At 54.8% G+C, this 24,655-nt stretch overlaps 3 protein-coding genes across 6 annotated transcripts; 2 read left to right on the forward strand and 1 right to left on the reverse strand.

The window, feature by feature from the left end:
* The first annotated feature begins 130 nt into the window (after positions 1-130).
* rnf123 (ring finger protein 123) lies at positions 131-22,069 on the forward strand. 4 transcript variants are annotated; one of them, XM_086084029.1, is made up of 40 exons: positions 131-264; positions 1,635-1,758; positions 1,861-1,945; positions 2,282-2,361; positions 2,796-2,893; positions 2,993-3,047; positions 3,321-3,406; positions 3,500-3,586; positions 3,658-3,725; positions 4,031-4,156; positions 4,262-4,376; positions 5,819-5,923; positions 6,023-6,148; positions 6,249-6,341; positions 6,415-6,488; positions 6,588-6,705; positions 6,800-6,899; positions 7,200-7,267; positions 7,593-7,664; positions 8,065-8,185; positions 8,536-8,637; positions 9,188-9,288; positions 9,806-9,995; positions 10,226-10,371; positions 10,941-11,024; positions 11,106-11,213; positions 11,303-11,480; positions 12,632-12,706; positions 12,989-13,076; positions 13,140-13,227; positions 14,126-14,210; positions 15,078-15,217; positions 15,318-15,374; positions 15,854-15,985; positions 16,063-16,138; positions 16,209-16,293; positions 20,721-20,941; positions 21,019-21,113; positions 21,683-21,768; positions 21,863-22,069. In XM_086084029.1, the coding sequence occupies exons 2-40, from the start codon at positions 1,668-1,670 to the stop codon at positions 22,005-22,007; spliced, it is 4,050 nt and encodes a 1,349-aa protein (XP_085940155.1). In that variant the 5' UTR covers positions 131-264; positions 1,635-1,667; the 3' UTR covers positions 22,008-22,069. The 4 variants fall into 4 exon arrangements, with proteins under 4 accessions (XP_085940155.1, XP_085940153.1, XP_085940157.1 ...); XM_086084027.1 differs by having other exon boundaries at positions 137-282; XM_086084031.1 differs by having other exon boundaries at positions 137-282; positions 7,200-7,261.
* Positions 17,949-23,416, reverse strand: amigo3 (adhesion molecule with Ig-like domain 3). The gene is given in 3 exon segments (XM_086084032.1): positions 17,949-18,696; positions 18,699-19,902; positions 20,097-23,416. Coding segments are annotated over 2 exon segments (1,428 nt in total). The 5' UTR covers positions 19,765-19,902; positions 20,097-23,416; the 3' UTR covers positions 17,949-18,334.
* On the forward strand, positions 22,738-24,649 carry mkrn2os.1 (MKRN2 opposite strand, tandem duplicate 1). The gene is made up of 4 exons (XM_086084036.1): positions 22,738-23,090; positions 23,376-23,422; positions 23,735-23,891; positions 23,990-24,649. Exons 1-4 carry the CDS (start codon positions 22,747-22,749, stop codon positions 24,219-24,221), a joined length of 780 nt encoding a protein of 259 aa, XP_085940162.1. The 5' UTR covers positions 22,738-22,746; the 3' UTR covers positions 24,222-24,649.
* Positions 24,650-24,655: the final 6 nt, after the last annotated feature.

Consider the following 24,655-nt stretch of genomic DNA (forward strand, 5'->3'; position numbering starts at 1 on the left):
CACTATTATAAGTTACCTTTATTTGATGTGAAAACGTGACAATAAATCATTACCTGACCTTAACACAGGTGACATTAACCTTAAAAACAAAACAAAAACGGTTCCAGCTGAGGATCCGTAGCGCGGTAGGCGTGGCCAAGGCAGCAAGACTGTTGTGTGTTGTGGTCCAAATGAGCGACGAGAAGCCGAAGATCGAAGCAGGCACGCATTCTGCAGTCGGGATTCAAATTACGCACACGCCATAACGTCCCCCACCAGGCGAGGGCAAGTGAGACAAAAGAGGTCAAAGTTTGATGTTATTTTCGTATCGGTTTGTTTGATGAAATTCGTGTTTTGTTTCGTCGCCTTAGCTTGACAGCTAGCGTGCTAATTAGCCCGGCCAGCGAGCTGCTAGCATGCTAGTGCCTCACTTCACGTTTCACTTTTTGTGGCCATTTAAATGTCAGCATTTTTGTTGTAGCCTTCGGTATTCGTTTGTGTGCGAAGACTTGAAGTTGAGTTTTGGAAACGCTGAGCTGAGCTCATGGCGGCACTCAGGCCAAAACTTCCATGACACTGACGTCGTCCGTCTCGCTTTTGAATGATGATCTTCATCGTCGCTACGAAAGAAAACGAGTCGGACGTCCTCTTGACGTCCGTCCAGGGGGAAAGTGTGTTGCTCGAACACATGGGTGTCAAGCTCCTGTCCTGGAGGGCCGCAGTCCTGCAGGTTTTGGAGGTTTCCCTCTTCCGACACAAGCTGATTCCAATCAGCAGGATCGTTATCAGGTTTATGCAGAGCTTGCCGATGAGCTGATCATATGTCAGCTATGTTGGAGAAGGGAAACATCCGAAACCTGCAGGACTGCGGCCCTCCAGGACCGGAGTTTGACACCTATGTTATCGCATATGCAAATCGAGTGGTGTCTCGACTTACGAGTCTTTCCACCTGCGAGCGAGCCGTCACCTGATCAATTTTTGGGTCTTGATACTTGTGAGCCACGTTTGCGTGCGCTTCAGTGCTTTCTTTACAGTGGCAGGACCCAACCGTGCCACTTGGTGGCGCTAAGCAGCCACTGAGCCGCTCGGTTTGCTAATCGCCAGTAGAGGAAGGAAGGAAAGACTAAACTTGAGGTACTTGAGTTTTGTCTCTTCTTCTTTTGTGTTTTTTTTGTATGCGCAGGACCAAATAGTTGAGTGTATTTTTTCTTTCTTTTCAAATTTGTGTGGAAAGGTTGATTTGCCATACGAGCGCGTGTTCAACTCGTAACTCAAGGCACCAACAGGGAAGTGTCTTAATTGCATCAAAACAAAAAAACCACCCTTGTTGAAATGCCAGGATTTTGTGATGAGAGAGTTCGGACTCCAGCCGCTGAATCATTTCTGCACCGTCCAGTTTGGATGGGAGGGGTTGAGGTGTGTCACGCTTGTTTTATTGTCGTGGGTCATGGTACGCTGTGCACTTCCTGCCAAGTGCAGGGTGAAAAGGGCGCAACGGTGTGTGTTTGCTGGCTCAGATGCTGAGGTCCATTTAGGTGGTTGTGATTCTTCCTGTCATGTGTTAAAAGTGCTTGCTGACGTTGCGCGCGTTGTGCCGCCATCAGGATCAACATGGATGCTCATTGGTTTTTTCTCCTTTCGTTGTTGCGTGACAGCGTTTGCGTGTGGCCGACTTCCCAGCAGTCAGCATGAGCTCCAAAGGCGGCGGCGGCGGCGGCGCGGTGTTGAGCCGCCGCAACTACAGGCTCGCCTCGGACACGGACAAGCCCAAGTCCACCGGTAACGCTTTCTGCCTTCACGTCAAAACATGCGCGAACGTGGAAGTCGAATTTCTGCGTCCTCGTCCCACAACGGCGAAGCAACTTTTTTTTGTCTCGTCAGGTGTCGTCAACGAGAGGCTGCTGAGCGACTACTTGCGACGCGTCTTCCCTCCCGCCAGCCGGCTGACGCTTCCGGCCTCGCTCAGGTCTGTCGAGCGGCTTTCTGCTTTTTTCACTTTTTGCGGATGAGGTTTCATTTTGGAAGTCGAGTGTGAATGTGCTCATTTTAAACGCCCCCCCCCCCCACGCATTTGAGTGCCGTTGATTCAGCTGCTGCGCTTGGTGTCCCCAACGTTCTATTAATAGACGCGCACGTGCACGTGTTTGCTGTGCGCTGGTATGTTTGAAACGGGAAGCCGGCTTGGCACGTTGGCTTCCGCGCGTCCACGTGACAACTGTCAGCGGAGTTGCTAACGGCCGTTGTCGGCCTTCTTCCCTGTTTGCGTCGGCCGTGCTGCTCGCTGACTCCCCCTGCTGTTCAGGAAGCCTTTGGCCTTCCAGGATCTGGACGCTCACCTGCAAACGTTGCTGAGTGAAGGAGAAACGGCCGACGACGGTTCGGGTACGTCCGCTGCTCGCGCTCGTTTGTTGTGGTCGTTCGTGGTCAGCGAGCGCGGGGGGGCTGATACAAAGCCCGGACGACGCGACGTGCGGGACGGCGGCCAACGGGTCGCTGAAGAAGCCCAAAGAAAGCCCAAGCCGATGCAAAGGAGCCGCTTGGATGATTGCGCAATGCTGCATCTTGCTGGACGTTGGAGCGGACTCGTGCGTCTTTGTCCAAGAGCGCAAATGTTGCTGATGCGCCGGCGCCGTCCTCGTCCTCCCTTCGCTCACTTTTGCTCCAAAACAGCAAAAAAACAAACAAAGTTGTTTTAATGTACTTAAGATTTTTTGTGTGTTAAAATTTTGAAAAAAATGTTGATTTTGAAAAAATTCCCAAAAGGATGTTTTTTGTGGTCTAAAAGGTCAGCCAACATTTCCCTCCTTGTCCCGCAGACGGTGAGGTCGAAGGTCGTCTGGGTCCTCAGCCGGTGGTCCTGGACCACACCGGCGGCTTCGAGGGTCTTCTCTTTGTGGACGACGACCTGCTGGGGGTAGGACGGACGGACGGACGGACGGACGGACGGACATCTTTGTTTTTCACAAATTTGCTTGTCTTGACCGCTTCCTTTTGCGTGCTCCGCCCCCTTCAGGTGATCGGCCACAGCAACTTCAGCTCCATCCGGGCCACCACCTGCGTTTACAAAGGTGAGACGGACATTTTTCAACTTGGCTCATGAAAAAGATTTGGGAAAAGTCACAATTTCTGGACAAAAGTTGCTTTGTTTGCTCCTTTTCTGAACGCTCGTGCGCCAAAGTAGCTTTCGAGAGCTTCTTGTGATCAAAAAAAGGGTTTGTTTGTTTTTGTTTTTGAAGGTTTGAAAATCACCAAGACAAACGTTGTGTTGCTTTGTTGACCACGTTGTGCTCAAAGGTGGCCCTGCTTTCTTTTGACCTTTGACCTTTGACCTTGGCATGCAGGCAAGTGGGCGTACGAGGTGCTGATCTCGTCGCAGGGTCTGATGCAGATCGGCTGGTGCACGCTCAACTGCCGCTTCAACCAGGAGGTGAGCGCTCGCCGTCGCGCCGTCCCGCCGACCTCCCGCCCTCCCGCCCTCCCGCCTCCGCTCACTTAACGGCCGCCGCTTCCCGTCCGCCAGGAGGGCGTCGGCGACACGCCCGACTCGTACGCCTACGACGGCAACCGAGTGCGCAAGTGGAACGTGGTCACCACCAACTACGGCAAGGTGAGCGACGCGGCGATGGCGGCGTTGACGCGACGGAGCTGACGCAGCGTGTATTGTTTGTGCGCCGGCAGTCGTGGGCGGCGGGCGACATCGTCAGCTGCCTGATTGACCTGGACGACGCCACCATCACCTTCTGCCTGTAAGTCGCACGCCGTGTCTGAGAAGCGAAAACGATGACATGATTCAAACGACCGCTGGAAAATGTTTCTTTGTTTGTTTCTCTCTCAAATATTTGGCGAAATGAAAAAAGCATTTTGTCCTCATTGTAAGCTCGCCGCTGCCGCCATGTGGTGTTTTTGTGAACACATTTGTTTTCTGCAGTGTGAACATGTCAGAAAGCTGTTTTTGACACTTTTGAGGACTTTTAACACATTTTTTGGTGATCCTACTGAACAACAACTCAGTTTGTCTTGCCTCGACGGCATCTTTCTTCCGTGTGCTCAGGAATGGCCAGTCGCTGGGTACGGCGTTTGGCGACATCAAGACGGGTCCCGGCGTGGCCTACTTCCCCGCCATCAGCCTGTCCTTCAAGGAGTCGGTGGCCTTCAACTTCGGCAGCCGGCCGCTCCGATATCCTCCCGTCGCCGCCGCCGCCGCCGCCGCCGTCGCCGCCGTCGTTTGTCTTTTTTTGTCTGGCCGGCTCGCTGGCGTTGTCCTTGACGTGCCGGCGTTCACGTACCCGTCCGAGGGCTACCTGCCCCTGCAGGACCCGCCCGCCGCTGACCTGCTCAAGGCTCACAGGCTGCTGGGCTTCGTCAAGAACGTCCTGTCCACGCGCATCGACGTGCAGGTGCCTCACGCACACGCAAACACGCGCACACACACCAGGTTTATTATAGTTTTGGAATTTTCATTTTAGGTTTTATTTTGTTTTTTAGATTTAGTTAGTTTTATTTAGTTTTCAGGGTGTTTCTGTTAGTTTTTATTAGTTTTAGTTAGTAAGAAAAAGTTTAGTTTTAGTTAGTTTCAGTATTTGTTTAAAAAAAAAAGTGTATTACTTGTGCGCAATATTTAATAAATAGTCCGATGAAAAAAAGGAACTCGTTTCTTACCTAGTGTTGCATTTGAGCTAAAAGAAAAAGCAGGCCAGGTGTGGCGAGCCGTTGGAGCCAAAAGTCAAGCACGCAAAATTGTGGTCAGAGCGACGTCATCTGAAGGTGCTTTTCTATTGGCTGCTGCTCGATGACGTCACTTAAATGTCCTCATTCCGGTGGGAGACAATGTTGGTGTGTGTGCGTGAGTGCAAATAATAACAATAAATAAATACATCTACTTAAAATCACATTTAGAATCAACCCCAAAGGCATTCAATTCATGATCAAAGACTAAAACAGGATATTTTCGCTCTAGTTAGAGTTTAAATGTAGTTTCAGTTGGTTTTCGTTTTTTAAAAAGCACTTTTGTTTTTATTTTATTTCGTTAATGAAGTTGTTTTTTGAATTTTAGTGGCAATTTTTTTTTTGTTAGTTTTGGTTTGCTAAACTAAACTAATTTTAGTTTTCAATAACACCAACAAAATAACGACAACCACAATTTTGGGTGGAAATGGTTAACAAAATAAAAATGCTAATTTTTTATTTTTTTTTAATGAAATGACGTTTTATGTTTACAAAGCTAACAAAAAGTGAGGCAAATTGTTGTGAAAATGTTGATTTGAGAAGATTTGAGAATTGTGTTCTTTCCTGGGTGTGGCTTCAAAGCGACGCCCTCTGGCGACAGCCAATCAAAAAGCGCCACCAGATGGCGACAGCCGCGCTTGCTCAAATGACCTCTGACCTGAACCAACACCTGCTCTCCTTTTCTTGCTTCAAATCAAAATACAATTCATACAACTGAAGCCGCCAATCAATCCACTTTTTTGCTATCAAGCCGAGCGGCGGCGTTCGACTCGTTTTCAAAAATGGAGCATCAGAAATGAGCTGCCAGTCAATCTTCTGCCATCTGAAGTTCAATTTATGCTGAAATGGATTTCAAATCTTCTTGTGTGAACATTTTGCACAGGAATAAATCCAACTTCCCTGAAATAAATGTTTATTACTTGCATTTATTTTTAAAGTCCATTCAACTTGTTATCGGATCCAGACTGACGATATCTTTTTTGGACCTTCATCCAACTTTGCAAGCAGCACTTTTTCTAATTCAACGTCTGCGGCCTGATGAAAAGGCAGCAACAGGCCTGGATGTCAAACGTGTTGCGTGTGCGTGTGCGTGTGCGTGTGCGTGTGCGTGTAGGAGGAGCGCGTGTTGGAGGCGGATTGTTCGTCGTGGCGGCTCGACGGCGAGGCCACCGTCCTGATCACGCTGGCGCACATCTTCAACCACTTTGCTCCTCTGATGGTGAGCCGGCGCCACGGCGCGTCTTCACCTCGCCGCTGCCGTTGTTCTCACGCGTCAGGCAACGCTGCCGTCCGTGTGCGTGTGTGTGTGTGTGCGCAGTGTAAAGTGTACTTGGTGGAGGACGTGCTGATGAACTTCCTGTTGGGGATCCTGGAGGGCGGCGGTTCCGTGGACGAACATCCGCTCATCCAGCAGCTGCTCGACCTCTTCTGGCTCCTCATGGAGGTGAGTGCTCGCGCACGCACGCATGTACGCACGTGCACACGCACGCGCACGCGCACACGCAGGCGGTGACCTCATGGCTCACCTGCTGGCACGCGCGCAGGACTACGAGGTGAACGAGTGTCTGAAGCAGCTGATGATGTCGCTGCTGAGGGCGTACCGCTTCTCCCCCATCATCCCCGACCTCGGCTTCCAGGTACCGTCCGTCCCGCCGCTGGAATGTGTGTGCGTGTGCGTGTGTGTGTTGACGTTGGCACGCCTCCTTTCAGATCCACTACCTTCGGCTGACGACGGCCATCCTGCGTCACGAGAAATCAAGGAAGTACTTGCTGACCAACGTCTTATATCCTTGCGTGTGCGCGGGTATCGCACCGTGTGACCCCCCCTAACCCCCCCCCCCCCCCCGCGCTTGTGGCGTGTTCCTTAACGTCAGCCAGCGCACGTTTGACGTGTTGCGCTCGGTGGTCTTCTTCTACATCAAGACTCCGCTGCGGGTGAAGGAGGCGGGGCTTGAGGAGCTGATCCCCACCACCTGGTGGCCCACCCACTTTGACAAGGAGGTGCGTGGCCCGGGGCGGTCGCTCGGGTGCGCCGCTGCCCGTCCGCACGCACGCACGCACGCACGCTGAGCCCGTCTGTCTCCTTCCCCGTCAGGGAAAAGACGAGCGCGAGCCCAAAGACGAGAGTTCGGACGAGCGTCTGCGCCGGCGAGCGTACGAGCGGGGATGTCAGAGGCTGAAAAAAAGAATCGAAGGTGGGACAGCTTTTTCTCTTTTTCTCTTTTTCGCTTTTTCTCTTTTTCTCGGCTCTTTTGCTTGTTCGGCATTTGGAATTTGCTCGTGTCAAAACATACGTCTGAAATGAGCGCTTCCCTCGCACGGCGCAAACATTTTGCCGGCAAGGCAGGGTGGGGCGGCACACGCGCATCATTCGCGCACACGTCGTCCTCAGAAAAGGAATATTCACAAGCAAGAGGAGTCTCATGATGTTGTGGCGCTACAAAATGGCCTCCAGCTTGTGTGAGATCTCTCAAAGTGCTTTTGTCTCCCTCTAGTGGTGGAAGAGTTGCAAGTGCAGATCCTCCGGCTGCTGCTCAACAACAAAGACAAGAGCACAGTACGTGTGCGTGTGTTTGTTTTAAAACAAGCCCCAAAATGTTGACGTTTGCTTTTCAAGTTTCATTTCCCAACAATTCAACTGAAAGTGTTGTCATCCGCATCTTCATGATGTTTTGTTCTTTGGATCGGGACCAAATTGGGCTTGCTTGTCGCTGTCCACGCCGTTGAAACAAATCAAATCAAATTGGGACGACGTCGTCGCCTGCTGACTTCGCAGGCACAAAACAAAACAAAACAAAAAGTGGGGATGTTGATGATCTTGCCTTCCGTTGTGCGACATCCTTTTGAATGTTTGCTGACGTTTTTGCTCCCGCTGTGACTTTGCTTAGGGCGAAGCGTCTCGTTACATTTTCCTCAACAAGTTCCGCAAGTTCCTGCAAGAGAACGCCAGCAACCGAGGGGTGAGATGGAGCGAGCAAGCGAGTGCGCGGGCGGGCGGGCGGCGCCGTTCACGGTTTCGTCCAGCCTCATTCCAAAATGGAGCAAATTCTTCTGTCTTGCTTTCGTTACACAAACTGTTTGGGGGGAAAATGCGAGAATTGTTCTCGCATTTTCCTCCATTTAGCGAATCTGTATGCCACGTGACATCACTCCCGCCAACTACAAAATCAATTCTCATGGACGGGATTTGCCTTCAGCTTCGGCCTTTCGGCATTTCGGCATCGCAATTTCCCCAAATTTGGAAAAGGCTGGAACAACATCCCATGTGAGGAAAATGGAGGCGCTGCCAATACTTTAATGTGAGCGCTGTGTGTGTGCGTGTGTGTGCGTGTGCGTGCGTGTGCGTGCGTGCATGTTTAGCACCCCACGGCCCTGTGCCCCCCCGAGTACATGCTGTGCTTCCTGCACCGCCTGATCGCGGCCGTGCGCGCCTGCTGGGATGAAAACTGCAAGAAGATTCCGGGCGGCGCCAGCAGTGACGGTACGAACGCGTCCATCACTCGACTCGCCTCGCGTGGCTTTCCCAAACCGGACGGCGGCCGCAACACTGACAATAAGATTTGCTAATGGAAAAAAAAAAGTGTCATTGTGGAAAATCGTGTCCACGCCACAAGTCGGACGGCCATAATGAGCCAACGTTGATGTCAGCAACGTCCGTCGACATCCAAATGATGAGCGAGCATCTTTGTCTCGGCCGCGCTTGCGACACGTTAGCGCCGGCGCTCTTCCATGTGTTGATGTGAGGCGCGAAATGCACACGCGCTCACTTTCTTCTTCTTCTTTCTTTGTGATGCGGTTGGCGGCGTCCCGCGGCTGGACTTGCGTCTCCAGCGGCGTACGTGCCGCCGCAGCTCTTCTACAACGGGAAGGTGGACTACTTTGACCTGCAGCGGCTGGGCGGCCTTTTGTCGCACCTCAAGAAGACGCTCAAAGGTCAGTGGCGCCGTCACGGCGGGCAAACGGCGTCAGGCATGCCGATCCTTTTGTCTCACCTGCCCTGCGATTGGCTGACCGCATCCGGCGGCCAAACGCCAACCCGGACGGACGCCTTCCAGGTCGACCTCGACAAACGCCGTCCGTCCGCTTGCTTGGCTTGTTTACAAGACGGAATCAACGCTTTGATTTCTGGAAAGAATTCCATCTGTGAAATGAATTTGAAAAAGTCGCACAGGGCGGCTCAAGCGAACGTTGCCCTCCATGTTGCCCAACGCCGCGTTACGAAGACGTCTGCCGTTCGTGAGCTCGTTTGACGGACAAAAGTTTGTAGTCGCGCGTCGAGACCCAAATTGGTGAAAATCCGTGATCTGTTTCCCACGCGGGCCGCGAACGCGCGGGAGTTCATCTTCGGGCTGAAAGAAGGACTTGACTTCATTTCCTTCATTTCCGAGGCCTCGACAAACTGCCGCCATATTTTGTCACGTTGGCTAACGAGCGCCAGCGCGGCGCTAACGTTGACCCTGTTGCCGACCTTGTGCCCCCGCAGACGACCTGGCGAGCAAGGCCAACATCATCATCGACCCCGCCGAGATCCAAGCGGCGTCCATGGACGACCTGGACGAGGACGACGAGAGCGGCGCCGCTCAGGTTCTGTCTGCGCTGGCGTTTTTCAGCATCTTTCGCGTTTCAGTTGTTGTCGTCCCTCACTTTTGCACGCCCGCCTGCGATTGGCCAATTTGCGCAAAGCAGAGGTTGTCGAATACGGTTTTGCTGAAACGATCGTGTTAGAAATGTTGCTTTGTTGCTCCTTTGATTGATGTTGAAAGGAAAAGTATTTTTGCGGAGCGAACATGTATGGAAATGCAACTCGCAACCTTGAATAGTCAGGCAAGAATGCCCAAAGTTTGCTTTTAAAATATTTCATGCATATGAGCGTGAATATTCATGCTTCTTTTTTGAACATTAGTACGTCGAAAGCTCGTCGGACGCAATTAGTAGAGTTAGCGCAGTAAACGTGCGTTTAGTCGCGCATGACTGGCTGGCCCAGTTTGACCCCCTCGCGTGACCCCATTAGATGTGGACGTGGGCTTGATTTGATTTTGGCCCCTCCCCATTTCCATTCGGATCCATTTTGCAAAGTTGTTGAATTTGTGTGCGTCCCCAGAGGCCGGCGGCGGCGGCGGCGGGCGGCGCCCTGGCTCGCCCCGGCTGGCTGAGCTCGCCCACCCTGGGTCGCGCCAACCGCTTCCTCAGCACGGCCGCCGTCAGCCTCATGACCCCCAGGCGACCCCTGGGCCAGCCCGAGAAGGTCAAAGTGCGCTCCCTCGCCATGGAGCAGCGCACCGAGGACGACAGTAAGTCATGAAGCGGAATCCTCTCCTACCTTCTTGCCACGTGGCGTCCAAATGCGCCCGTAGCGGCCGCGAGCCGCCTTTGCTTTGCTTTGTCAGCAGAAAAGTGTGCGGGAAAGGTGCAAAAACGCACTTCCTGTGCAGACAGGAAGTGGGCAGAGGCAAAGCTGAGCGGCCACGGCCGTCCTGGTGTCTTCCGTCCTGTCAACGCTTTGTGTCTCGTGTGTTTCAAGTCGAGGGCAGCCATGGCAACGACGGCCTGTTGCTGGGGCGACCCGTCGACCAATCGCATCAGCCCGTAGCCGACAAATCGCTGCTGGAGATCATCGACGGGATCGTCATGATGTACAACCTCAGCGTACATCAGCAGCTGGGAAAGGTGCGCCCGCTTTTTACACCTGCAACTGTCGCGTCTGTCCATCGTTTTACCCGCCGATCGTTTTCAATGAATCGGACAACCGTGCTACGGCTGAGCCATGCCGCCCGCAATACTGCTGACAATATGTTGGCCATGCAGGAAGTGCCGCGACGCGTCCGGGGAACATCCTGCGGCAAACTCTCGCACGTGCGGTCAAGCGGCCGTCTGGCTGGCACTCTCGCTTGCGCACTTTTCTGTTAGTGTCCCAACAAAATCAAATCCCGACGTCCTCCTGGACTCCTCGTTCGCCGCCTTTGCATAAACGCGGCGCCACCGCCGCCCAATTGTGTTGATGTTAGAAGACAACCGCAAACAAAACGATAATGGGAGTTTGGCCAACTCTGTTTGGGCAGGGTAACAAGATGGCGTCCATATGTCATCTTGTTGCCCTGCTAAAACAGAGTTGGCCAAACTCTATCAATGGCTTTGTGGAAACGTGCCTTTGTCTGCCACCTAGTGGACGAGACTTGAATTGCGAGCGGTCCGTTGTTTGTGCGGCTAATTGACGGGCGCCTGTGAGGTGTGCGCAGATGGTGGTGGTCGCCGACGACGTCCAGGAGTACGCGGCGGCCCTCAAAGACACGGACGAGAAGATCGCCCGATGCCCGCCGAGAGTAAGTGGGACGCCGCTTGCGTCGCTGGCACCGCGCGACCTTTGTCCCCCTTCTCCATCTGCGGCCTGCTTGCTGCCGCAGAGGTCGGACATCTTGGAGGAACTCCACAAGAGTCGGAAGGTTTTTGCCGAGAAGTTGAATCACCTCAGCCGGCGGCTGGCCTGGATCAACGCCACCATCTACTCCAAGGTGGGTGTGTGCGTGTTGGTGCGTGCGTGCGTGAATGAGAGGCCCGCTTCAGCGCCGGCCGTCCGTCCGTCCGTCCGTTGTGCGCGCAGGAGAAGATGTTGGACGTGTACTGGCTGGTGCGCGTGTGCATCGGCACCATCGAGCACGCCGACCGCACGGGCTCGCTGTTCGCCTTCGCACCCGAGTTCTACCTCAACGTGGCCATGTACGCCTACAACGCGCTCAAGAACTACTTCAGTCCCGCCAGCAGCATGGACCAGCTGCCAGGTGAGCCACAATCCAGGGACTCCCGATTGGCCCCGGGCGGCGGCCATCTTGCGCTGCCGCCTTTACTGACATCTTGGGTTGGCTTTGGGCGGAAAACAAAACGCAGGATGACGCTCGCAAATGTTTGCGTTTAAAAAGAAAAGAAGGAAAAAGCTCCCAAATGGAAGAATTTCACCTTGTTTTGATATTTTGCAGTACCTATGGGTAGTAAAACAAAAAAAAACGGAATGACTGATTTCTTGCACGTCATACATACGATTTTTTTTTTAGGGCGGCGACAATATTCGGAGGGAAAAAAGTGGCAAATTTGTAAGAAAAAAAATGCACGTCGCGTACTACTCGGATGTTTGCGGCAATACTTTTCAGTCGGCTTTTCAAATAAGGAGATGAGAGCAATTGAGATCAGGAAGTGTCGCTCGAGCTGCCGTCTCCGTCCTTCGTCTGCCGTTTCACTTTATGAACGCTGTCCCGTTAACCAACGAATCCTCACATTAGGCTTTAGCTACGCTACGTGTATTTCTCGTAAGTTTCAGAGGGTTTTTTCTCGCTAATTTACCAATTTATAAAGTCGCGAGTTCTTTTCTGGGAATATTGCCCTCTAAAAATATATTTAGACGTGGCCCCTAATTCGCCGTCGTACATTTGTTGTTGAGTTTGCATACGATTGGGGCACAAAAACCCAAAATTGTTTTGGTATTTTCAGAGGTTGAAGTTGACGAGCGCGTTTGCATTTTGGCGACCGTTTGGAGCATTTTCTTGCTAAGCTTTTCTACATTTACAAGTTGAAAACTTTCAAGCACAACCGTGCCTCAATATGCTGTCATTCAAAATACAACATTGCAAAGAGTTGAAGAAGAAGAAGAAGCTTCTTCCTAAAATGGCGTCGAGAAGGAGATGATGATTTTCAAAACGAGCTTCATCGAAAATGCAAACGTTTTCAAAAGCGTCTGCATTTTTGCCGCGGAGGCAGAAAATGCAGCCGAGAAATGAATGAATTCAAATTAGGCGCGCTGAGCGAGCGGCAACGTAAGATGGCCGCCGGTGGCGTGACTTTTTGCTACGGCGGTGCGACTCCGTCGTCGTCCAACGTTGCCGTTGGTCTCAGCTTCAAGTGGGCCGAAGTCGCCACTCTGACTTTGTCGTCCTCGCAGGCTACGAAGAAACTTTGACTCAGATGGCGACCATTCTCGCCAAACATTTTGCAGATCCGCGCATCGTTGGAACAGGTGACGTAGACACACACACACACACACATTGCATTGTGGGAAAGCCGATCTCAACTGAGGTGGGTAATCCCCGGACTGGTCGCCACTCCTCGTCAGATGACATAAATGGACAGGTCGCTGGTCAATCAAGCACTTCCTGTTTCCTGAGCAAATGAAAGTCGTCAACACGGCCACAAGATGGCGCCCGTGCAAAATTTGTAGCCCAGACGTGTGCGAGTAATGGCGAGCGTCCGTCCGTCTGTCCACCGTGATGATGTACGTGACCGGCCTTTTGTCTGGCAGACATCAAGGACGCGCTGATGCAGGCGCTGGCCAGCTACGTCTGCTACCCACAATCCCTCAGGGCGGTGGAGAGGATCCCCGAGGACCAGTGAGTCGCACGCGCGCGCACGCCGCTGTCCGCCATCTTGTTAGCATGCGCTTGTGCTTTCAGACGCGTGGCCATGATGAAGAACTTGCTGGCCCCCTACGAGCAGAGACCCTGGGCCCAGACCAACTGGATCCTGGTCCGGCTGTGGCGGGTAAGGCGCCGCCGTCCGTCCGTCCGTCCGTCCGTCAGGATCGGCCAACCTGGAACATTTAATAAACAACATGCATAAGAAGGGAAGACGAGCTTTCAATTCTTTTTGCTCGCGAGGAGAACAGAAAGACAGTCAGGGGTCTCGCGGGGTCTTCAAAAAGTCCGAGAAGATTTGAATTCATCAATTTGAAAATAATACCAGAAAAAAGTTTGGAATTTTGATCTTTGGGTCTTAAAATGTTATGTTGTTCGACTGTTATTGAATTATTTTACATCCTGCACAAATTCCACATTTGAGGAATAATTCACAAAACATTCACAAGGTCTTCCATTTTTTCAGCAAATGGTCTTAAATAGGTTGTAAAAGTCTTAACTCTAACTTGAAGAACCCTGCAGGTTGGACCCAGATGACGTCTCTTTTCCGCTCTGAACACACTTTGATTGGATTTTCACGGCTACATAACAACGTGGATACAAAGCCGATAATAATGTAGACGTGTTTTTCTTCAGCACTGAAAGTTTCAAAGTCAAAGCTTCAAAAGTTCAATAGCAAAATATTCCAGCCGTCGTCTCGTTTTGAAGATGATGAGTCGTACTTTCTTCACAGAACTATTTATGTTCATTAATCCGAACCAAGGTTATTTTTAGTGAAGTAAAAGTAACTCAAAAAGTCCAAGTCGAATTCAGAAAGCAATTTTGTTAACGACATTTAAAAAAACACTAAAAGGCTTTTTAAAAAAACTAACTGAAACGACATTCGATGTTTCCAAAACTTCGGGCTTGGTGGCGGCTTGTGCCACCTGGTGGAGGAACACGGAAGTGTTGCGCCGCTGCCGACGTGTCGGCACTAAACGAGTGGACGAGAAGTTTTTTGTGAAGTGAAACGTGTTGTGTTGCAGGGCTGCGGTTTTGGCTACAGGTACACGCGCCTGCCGCACCTCCTCAAGACCAAACCCGAGGACGCCAACCTGCCCAGCCTTCAGAGTAGGTGACCCGCTCGCGAGGGCCGACGCTCGCGAGGGCCGACGCTCGCGAGGGCCGACGCTCGCGAGGGCCGACGCTCGCGAGGGCCGACGCTCGCGAGGGCCGACGCTCGCGAGGGCCGACGCTCGCGAGGGCCGACGCTCGCGAGGGCCGACGCTCGCGAGGGCCGACGCTCGCGAGGGCCGACGCTCGCGAGGGCCGACGCTCGCGAGGGCCGACGCTCGCGAGGGCCGACGCGTCCGTTGCCTCGCCGCTCGCTTGGCGTGCGTGCGTGCGTCAAGTCGTTTCCCACGTTGCGATTGATTGTCGGCGAGTGTGACTTGGCCGCATTGAAGAGGCCATCTTTGATTTGGTCATGTGACGCATTTCCTGTCCCGCACGCTCGCACGTGGTCGTCGTTGTCTCCTTTTTCCCGTTTCCAGCGTCAGTTTTCGTTGATGTCATTGAACGTCGCTCGGGCGGCTTCAAAATGACGTTTGCATACTCGAACGATACATTTGACATTGCTGCTTTGGAACAACCGCTTTTTTATTGCGCACGATATTTTTTAAGAAAATATCTCTGACTTTTCCAACAAAGTGCAAATGATTTGACGCGACAAAATTGACCAGCTTGCGTTTTTGCTCTCAAATCGTCACACTTGAATCAAGAAAGCAACATTTTGACAGTTGGAAGATTTGAACAACAACAAAATGGCTTTGTTTGGACTTTGATTTGACGTCAATTTTGCGTCCCTGCTTGTAGCTTTTTCTTTGATTTGAGTTTGTGTCCCCCCGCCATCCTCTTCCTCTCCTGGCGCCGTAGCACTAGATTTAGTTGCCCCCCGTTTGTGCGTGTCGTAATTTGCTGGCCGCGATTGTCCTCCAGAACCGTGTCCGTCGCTGCTGCTCCAGAGAGACATGGCCCGCCTGCTGAGCGCCGACAAAGACATGGCCGCCTCCTTCCTCAACAGCGTCCTCAATCAGCTCAACTGGGCCTTCTCCGAGTTCATCGGCATGATTCAGGAGGTAACGCGGGCGGGACGGGCCGGGCCGGGCCGAGCCGAAACGGGACGGGACGAGCAGAGCCGAGCCGCTTCCATCTGTCCGTCTTGTGACCTTCTTGCAGATCCAGCAGGCGGCCGAGCGTCCGGAGAGGAACTTTGTGGACACGCGTCAGCTGAAGGTGAGCGCGCACACCCCCGAGTGGACGATCGAATTGCAAGCCGCATTGAGGGCAGCCATCTTGCGTTGCCAGACCGACCACTTGATTTTGCTGGAATTTCTCCGTAAGCGCCTCTTAACCAAACCAACCTGACTGCCGACATCATCGAGCCGTTGACGCGCGGCAACGCAACGCAGGCGTGCGCGGCTACTTTTACAGAACGGCAAACGAAGCCACGCCATGCATCCGATCTGGACCACATCTGAAAGTGACCCGGGTCGGATGTAAAGAATCGGAATTCGGCCGTTCAGACTGACATAAAGTCCGATGCAGGTCGCGTTTGGGCAAAAAGAAAAATCCCATCTGGGTCGCACTTGCCCGCAGCGTAACCTTTAACCTTAACGGCTAACGGCAAATCGTCTGGCCCGACGTCAGCGGAAACCTTTTGCGTCCCAAATGTGTGACGCGGCCGCACGCCGCGCTGTGATGCGACGTTGCAGGTGTGCGCCACCTGCTTTGACTTGTCCGTCAGCCTGCTGAGGGTGCTGGAGATGACGGTCACGCTGGTCCCGGAGATCTTCCTGGACTGGGCGCGTCCGTCCGCCGAGCTGCTGCTGCGCCGCCTGGCTCAGGTGGGCCCGCCCGCCCGCTCTCCGCCGCCGATGGCGTTTTGCCCGAGTTGCTGACGTGCGCTTGTGGTGCGCCGCAGTTGCTGAATCAAGTGTTAAATCGGGTGACGGCTGAGAAGAACCTCTTCGACCGCGTGGTGAACTTGCGATTGCCAGGTACGCCCGCCCGCGTAAGCCGGCGTGCGTGCGTGCGTGCTTGACTGATGTTGCCGTTTGCGTGTTTGAGGTCTGGAGAGCGTGGACCACTACCCCATCCTGGTGGCCGTCACCGGCATCCTCGTTCGACTTCTTGTGGATGGCGACCGGAACGGGTGAGTTTTTCTTTCGTGATTTGCACCTCGGGCCTTGCACACGCGTGTGCGCGGGCGCTTTGAAACCAGACTTGAATTGAGACGCATCGGGTTTTGCGTCATGTGATCCGGCCTCCTTTAATGTGCACCGGTCGTTGTCACCGCGGCGACGGCGGAAGCTGAATGCTAATGATGCTAACGACCGCTGTCGGCCGTTGCCGCGGCGCCTCGACAGGATGTGGCACGCAGGAAAAAGAACTTTTGTGCCATTAGCGCATTAGCGTTGTGACATCATCTGACATCATCAAGCGTGCGTGCGTGAGGGCTGCACAATATTAGAAAAACACGCAATATATTCGTTGAATATAATGCGATCAATATTGTTGCCATATTTAACATGTACCGAAAGAAATGACATTTTTATTATCTAATGAAAGATTACTTTTGTTTTCATGCGGCAAGCTTAATGCATTTTGTTGTTCATTTTAATGATGCTACAAAAAGATTTCAGTTTGCGTCTGACTGATCAATGTCGGATCAATGCATCGTAGGAAACTGATATGCAAATTGCATTTGGCAATATTGATACTTTTCGATGTATTGCGCAGCGTGTGTGCGTGCGCGTGCTTTTTAATGACAGACATCATCAGAACCTTTTTTTTTTTTTGGACAAACTTGCTGTCTCACTTCCTGTCTGCTGCTAACTGAGAGATGATGATGATGATGATGATGATGATGATGATGATGATGATGTCGATGTCGTGTGTGTAAGAGGGGGTTTAATTTAAGCCCACGCTGAATGAAAGGTTAAGGTTGGTTTGCAAGCTGGTGCATGATGGGAAAGCATCCGTCTGGAACGGATGTTGCGTGCATGCGCGCGTGCGAAGAAGTGCGCAACGGAGAAGAAAAGGCTTGCGCTCATTTTTGATGCGATCTCGCGGTGAGCAAAGGAGCGGGGGTGCGAGTGTTGGAACGCGGGTGCTGATGTGTGAAACCCGGAAGTCGGTGGCATCTCCGCATAATGTCCGATTTGGAAGCGTTCGTTCCGTCTTCGTGACCATCTTCATTTTGCAGCCATGAAAGTGGATCGTCGCGCTCGCAACTGGCGCCGCCGCCACTTCGGATTTCTGGATTTCCTTTTGCTGTGTGGGCAGGATCCCTTTTCATGACGTAGCCTGATCTCAGCCCGACCTCACAAGCGCATGATCAATCGTCTATTTTAGCTTCGACATGTCTGTCTTTTTTGGGGGAGGAGCAACACTGAGCGCGACGAATGACGCTATCGATGGCTGGCGGCGATCTCGAGTGCTCGCGTTGCCTTCGTCAGTTGCACTCGCGGTCCGCCTTAAGTGACTTCGCTTGACTCCGCATTTCCGTCCATCGGCTGCAGTAACTCAAAGTGTCTCACGCGACCATTCTTTTCGACTTGTTTGTCTTCTCTTAACGCTTACGTAACGTCAGATTTATCTTACGTGCCCAACATTTGACTCTTTCACAACACTTGGTCTTTTTTCCAGGAACTCGTTTCCTACGTCAAACATTTGAGCAGCAGTTTTGTGCTTCTGCCATCTAGAGGAAGGACATTGAATTGTTTTGCCTGCCGTCCACCGATGAGCAAAAAGAGACGTTGACCGAACCCCGCGCCATTTTGCTTGGGATTGATTGTGCTAAGCTAAATGCTGCCATGCTAAGCTAAGCTAAGCTCAAGTCTTGAAATAACAAACAGAAGGCACGTTGGTTAGGAGCATTTTATTAATGAGGCACAGAGCGAGAGGAAGCGCAGGGACGCCAACGCAGACAAAAGCGACCCGTCCGCGTCGTTCTGCTCGTCCTCGCCGTAACATCGGATGAGCAAAAGCCAAACCCGGGAGGAGGAGCTTCTCGGGTTTTTTTAAAGGTACAAACACGTTTGTTTGTCTTTACTGTTGTGGTTCATCCGGTCACGGTGCCGTGGGTCGGTGGCGGACACGAAAGTCATTTTGGAGGCCTAGCAAAGGGGCCGAGCGGGGGCCGGGTGAGGGAGGGGGGGGGGGGGGGGCACGCCGGCATAGAGTCCCCCTCGCTACGGCAAGACGAGGGCCGCGTCCCGGAGCGTTTGGCGCGCCTCGGGCTCCAGAAGCGAGCCCGGTCCCACGTGCCCTTCAAGCGCCCCTCCCAACCCGGGCCGCCCGTTCTGACGCTTTCCCACCGGCTCCAGAAAGACCACGTGCCTGTTACGGCCCGGGCCCTCGGTGGTGGCGGGGCCGAGGATGGAGGACCGGGCGCTCTCCGACCCGGCCTCGTTGGCGGCGGCGCGGCGGCGGCGGCGGCAGGGTGTCAGGTACAGGTACATGAGAACCAGGACCAGGCTGACCAGGCAGCCCAGCAGGGTCGTCAAGCCGGTGTTGAAGGAGTCGTGATCCCGGCCGGCGCGTTGCGTCACCACGTCACGTTCACTTCCTGCGTCTCGTTGCGCCGCCCCACCGCGTCGCGGGCCACGCACCAGTAGACCCCGGAGTCCTCGACCCGGGCCGCCGCGATCCGCAGACTCCCGTTGGCAAACGCGCTCAGCGAGCCGTTGTTGCCGGGCGCCGCCACGTACTCGTGGCGCGGGGACACCCAGAAGAAGGTCACGTGCTCCCCGGCCAGCGCGGTGCTACAGTGGAGCAGCGCCGGCCCACCCGCGCTCACCGTCACCTCGCTGGACTGCGGCGCGACGGCGGTGGAGTTGCACGGTTGGGGGAAGTCGGGGAGGAAGCGCACCGACGGCCCACGCGCGCCGTACATCAGGCAGGTGAAGTCCCGCCGGAAATCGCTCACCGCCGGGTAGCCTCGAAGCTCCCACAGGCGCAACGCTCGGTACGTGGCGCAGTCGCACGCCAGCGGGTTGCCGTGAAGGTAGAGCGCCCGCTGCAGCCGACCCGGCAGGCTCGTCAGGTTCTGCAGGGGCAGCCGGGGAAGGCGGTTCCAGGACAGGTCCAGCAAGACCAGATCGGGGTGCTCTCGGACAGACTGGAAGGGAAAGTCCGCCAGCCGGTTGCGGCCGAGGTAGAGCCTGCGGAGGCCGCCCAAAGCCGCCACGGCGTTGCGCTCCACCGTCGCCAGGAGGTTGTCGAAGAGCAGCAGCTCCTCCAGACCGGGAAGGTCCCGGAAAGACGCCTCCTCCACGACCCGCAGCCTATTGGACGACAGGTCCAGGTAGCGCAGCAGCTGCCCGGAGGAGTTCCGGAAAGCGCCCGGCAGGATGGCGGTCAGCCGGTTGTGCGCCAAGCGTACGCTGCGCAGGCGCAGCAGACCCTCAAAACTGCCCCCCCGCAGCACCGACATCCAATTGTGGCTCAGGTCCAAAGCCGCCACCGAAGCAGGCACGTCCGCCGGCGGCCCGTCCAGGCCCAGCCCGGCGCAGCTCAGGATGTCGGCCGCGCGCAGGCAGCCGCCCTCGCCGGACGACCGCGTCTGCCGGAGAAGGCTGAGCAGAACCGCGGGCCAAGTCCAGGACAGGAGAGCCCGCATGGCGCTCGGCGAGCTCTCAGCGGCGCCACCTTCCTCCTCGGACGCTGACGGCGATGAGCGCCGACGCTGGTGCCGGGCGGGGTCCAAAGCTGCCCACCGGACGCTCAAAAACGTCTTCTGTGCGTCCGCCGGCCTCGTCTGCCACCGCAAACAAACAAAAAAACACCAAGTCTCACAAAAGCGAAACAACCGGCACACACGCGCGTGTGCGTGCGAGCGTCTTCCTCAACACGCAGACGCACATTCTTCCGAGCACGTTTGTGTGAACAGAGACACACACGACAACCGCACAACGAATGGACGGCACTCGCGTTGTTGTTTGTTGGACTCACATCAAAGAGGTGTTCGCCGTGCGCGGCTGCCGGCAGCGTTTCTGTTTTTTTTCCTCCCTCCTTTAGGCGCCTCCCGTCCGCTTCCCGCCGCTGGTCTTGTGCCAAGGGCGGCGCCTCGTAAGCCAAGTATGCTCCGCGCCGGCGCGACCGCTCGCCGTCTCCTGGTGCTTAGCCGCGCCTCCTGCCGGCAGAGGAGAGACGGACGTCGTCTCGCCTCTTTTGCTTTCTGTCCCGCGGGCGCCTCGTCGGGCCAGCTTGCGCTTCCTGTGGGGCGGGTCCTCCCTTGGCTCCTCCCCCTCCTGACTCGCTCACATCTCCTCTTTGTCCGGTTTGTCGTCTTGGTTCTCAGATGGCAGCGGCGCACGCGCGCGCACACGCCTGATGACGTCATTGCATCTGACAGGAAGTGAAATGAGCATTTCCTGGTTTCAAGTTCACGGCGGTCGAAATTCTCGTGGCCGTTTGCAATCCCAAATGAGAAGAATTGATGGACGCGTGTCGTCATGGTTTAGTTTTGTTTTTCATGTGCGAGTGCTCTCGGTCCCTAATGATGATGTCATGTGGCAACTGACAGGAAGTAGCGAGGCTAACGAGTCGCCTTGTGTGTGTGCGCGCGCGCGTCAGGACGTGCCGGGCGGCGTGCGTGCTGCTGTCGGACCCGTGCTTCCAGCTCCACTCCATCCAGCACCTTCTCAGCGAGGCCGGCGACCAGTCGGGCCCGAGGGCGGCGCCGACAACCACCGCGCACATCTCTTCCTCCTCCTCCGCCGCCGCCCCGGCCCCATCTGTGGCTCCGCCCCTTCCCGCCGGCCCGTCGGAGCGCCGGCACTTCTCCCTCAACGCATGTGAGTGTGCCTCGTGGTCTGGCTGCGCCGCACGCGCCGTCCTCGGCTAGCGACTTTTGTTTTGTTGTGTTTTGCAGACAGCGACTACATCAGCGTGGAGGAGAAGTTGAAGGTGGAAAGCATGCTGGCCTTCCTCGCCAGGGAATCGCAGCAGGCGGCCACCAGCGCGCAGGTCGTCGCCGTCACCTTCGACTCGGCAAACGGGGCGCCAAATAGTTGTTATGTTTTTAAGCAGCCAGACATGGCGTTGTGCTCGTGAGCATGCTTGCAGCAACAGCCGGAACTCAGAAATCACATCACAGCATGCACTCGCATATTCTTGATCCTCTGCGTAGAACGACTCGTTTGATGAGCTCAGAGGTCAGTCGGGATGTCGTTTGCAAACGATCTGTGATTGGCTGCTGAAAAGAGGCCAGTGGGGTTCATTATGCCTCAGTCAACAGCATGCACGTCCGTCCGTCCGTCCGTCCGTCCGTCCGTCCGTCCGTCCCCACTGCAGGGTGTGATGGCCAATTTTGCTTTTTGATTGGACGTCCCAAAAGCAAAGCGTCGTCCTTCCGCCGCATTTGCGGCACGTTTGGACGTTTTCTCCAGCTGACAATTTGACCTCTTGAAACTTTTGATGAGGTGCAGGTGGGACGAGCGCGAGCGCCGCGGTCTCGCATGGCGTCCTGTTGCCAAAGCGGATTTGAAAAATGGGCCAGTTGTTTGAAAGCCGCTTTTCTTTTTGTTGTCTTGCAGCCGGCCAGCGAGGACGACCTTTGCCCCATCTGCTACGCGCACCCCATCTCGGCCGTCTTTCAGCCCTGCTCGCACAAGTCCTGCAAGTCAGTCGCACGCACGCACGCACGCACGCACCTTCCGGGACCTCCTGGGAGACGCCGTGCCGGCAATTGAGCTTTTTCTCCTTGCCGTTTTCAGGGCGTGCATCAATCAGCACCTGATGAACAACAAAGATTGCTTCTTCTGCAAGGCCACCATCACGGCAGTGGACGACTACTGCAAGCCCCCCGCCTCCTCCGCCTCCGCCCCCGCCTCCGCCCCCGGCCCCGCCTCCTCCTCCTAACGCCGTCCACGCAGACCTCCTTACATGTCGTCCCATGCAATTAAATTATTCAGCGCAAACCAGCCACAAAGTGTCCTTCCTTTGTTGCCGTTAGCAACACGCACACTCGCGCGCGCGGGAAGAGCAAATCCAATCCGGAACGTTCAGGACAACCTGCACTCGGGAGCGTGAAGGAAGGCGGACGCCTGCGTCGAAGAAGCAAAGGATGAAAGTCGGCGTGACGTGATTGTGTTGTGGCGTTTCCTCTGCCGCCACCTGCTGGCTGCAACAACAAATGACTTGCAGTTCGTCACGTTGCCGTTTTCATTCCGTGAAGGCCAACAAGAGCCACGTTCGACTTCACAGGACAAAGATTCGTCTCACGAATAGTTTGATGCCAATCGAAACGGCTCACCGCGGTGACCTGCGGTTCAATGTCCAAGATTCGCTCCGGTTTCGACTTTACAATGATGATTTATTTACTTACAGTTCGTTCGAATGAGTTTGCACTTCCATAATGACACGACCACGCTCGAAAACGGTTTGCTTCTCCCGCCGGTGACACCTGAGACTCACCATCCCATTCATTGAGTCTCGGCCAGCGCAAACGGGCACCACTGCTCCCCCAAGCGGTGGGAGGTTCGACAAACGAACAACAGAAATGCCTTTTACCGTTGGTTTAATTTTGCGATGACTTGACGTCACAGTCTTCCGAGATGTCCATTTGCTGCGTTCAGGCGCGTGTTCATGTTGTGTGCGCATGCGTGGACAAGGTCGGCTCATTGAAACCGAAGTCAGAAGTCAGAGCTTTGGCCCCGCCCCCGCCGGGCACCTGCTCCGCTTCCGGTCCAGCCGCGGGTCCGGGGTCCAGGCGACAGGGGCGGGCGTGTTGATGGAACTCGGAGACCTGCTGCGGTTCAACCACTGCGGGCGGACCGTGTTCACGGCGCCGGCGCCCGCGGGCCTCCGTTGCCCCGAGTGCGGCCGGGCGCCGAGCTTCTCCCTGGCGGAGGCTCCGGTGCGCGTCCGCGCGCCCGTCGTCGACGGCCACGGCACCAGCTGCTGCTTCCTGGTGACGTCACGGCACGGCGCGGACGGCCTCCGGTAAAATCGTCCAAAACGAAACGGCAGGCGGCAATCGGGGACGCCATTCGAACCCCTGTCCTCGCGAGAGCCACCGTCGTCCTGTCCTGCCTGACTTATCTCATTCCCTCCTCCGCCAATCAGATCGCCGATCATTTGAGTCGTGCAGCCGTGTTGGAAGACGGAGACATCGAGAACGGGCATGACGGTGGCTCGCCTGGACCGGGGTTCGATCCCTTCCCGAACCCTGCTTGACGGCATTTAACACACGTGACGTCCATTTCTTGTGCGTTTGTGTGTCCTCAGTGAAGAAGCAAATTGTGAGCTTCATGTTGGCATCTCCAACTCTGAAGGTAAGTACTGCGCATGCGCAACGCTTGAGTAGCTCATAAAGGGATTTAGTTGCTGCAAAGAAATTTAAAGTAGACCAAAGAACGAAACACGTTATTTTACGTCATCGCTTGTGTGGGCGTGACAAAGACAACAATATAGAAGATGAAGAAAAAAAAGTGTCGGAAACAAATGAAGTTTTGAATTGCGGGTTCGCGCTTTTGGGCGTCTTTGGGCCAGTCGAGAAGACTTTGAAGAAATCCAGTGTTAGCTTCGAGAACACGAGTTAGCTTCCTAGCATGTTGTTGTTGTTGTTGTTGCTTGTGCGGCTGCAGGTGTGGTGTTGAGTTATACAGAGTCGGGGGTTCGACGCCAGCAGCACGGCTGGGAACAGAGCGTCGCCGTCCCTCTGGTCGCCCCTGGCAACCGCATCCCAAACTGGGATGCGCAGCTGGACCGCTTTGCCGCCATGGACACGTGGACGCCGGACAGGTTGCGCTGCCGGAACCGTCGCCATTCTCTCGCCCTGTGCCGCTTTTAGACTGACGTCGGCGTGCGTGCGTGTGCGTGTGCGTGCGTGCGTGCTGCAGGTTTGAGGAGCAGAGGGAATTCGGCTCGTGTTGCTACGGTTTCGCTCTGGGCTTCATCAACCAGCTGACGACGTCACGAGGCAAGCAGCCAATCACAAGGGAGCGTTTCACCTCCGACCTCGTGCTCCCCCGACTGGAGGCGGCCTCCAGGTATCTGGCGGTCTTCCGTCACGTCCGTCGTCACGGATACTGGAGCGAGCGCGTGAGCCTGCAAAGTGCTCGCGTCTCCTGAGGGACCCTGAACTCAGCGCGCCCGCTGCGAGCGTGTTGCCGTGGCGACGCAAAACACACCTGCAGTGGAAAGTCGACACTCGCGCGCGACACTTTCACACACTTGACGACACGCGTGAAGTCGGCGTGGAAGCAACATGACACGAAAATCTTAAATGGCGCACGCACGCGAGGTCGCCATACAGCGAGTGCACGGTCAGTGGCCACAATATTAGGGACACTGGCCTTCCACATGAGCAGGAAGTCGTGTCATCACAATCAAGGAAAGGATCCGTCTGACCGTGACGTCACGTGTCCGTCCTTGGAGCCGGCAAGCAACGGCGAACTAAAGAGCGAATGTTCTTTCCGTGCAACCTGATCGTGTCACGTGACACCTGACACCTGACACCTGACAAAAGCCGCCGCCGCCGCCACGACGAGGCAGGCGCTCGTACC

This window comes from Leptonotus elevatus, chromosome 9 (genome assembly GCF_054856555.1).
Source record: "Leptonotus elevatus isolate MCC_2025b chromosome 9, RoL_Lele_1.0, whole genome shotgun sequence".
In the NCBI taxonomy this organism is placed as follows: Eukaryota; Metazoa; Chordata; class Actinopteri; order Syngnathiformes; family Syngnathidae; genus Leptonotus; species Leptonotus elevatus.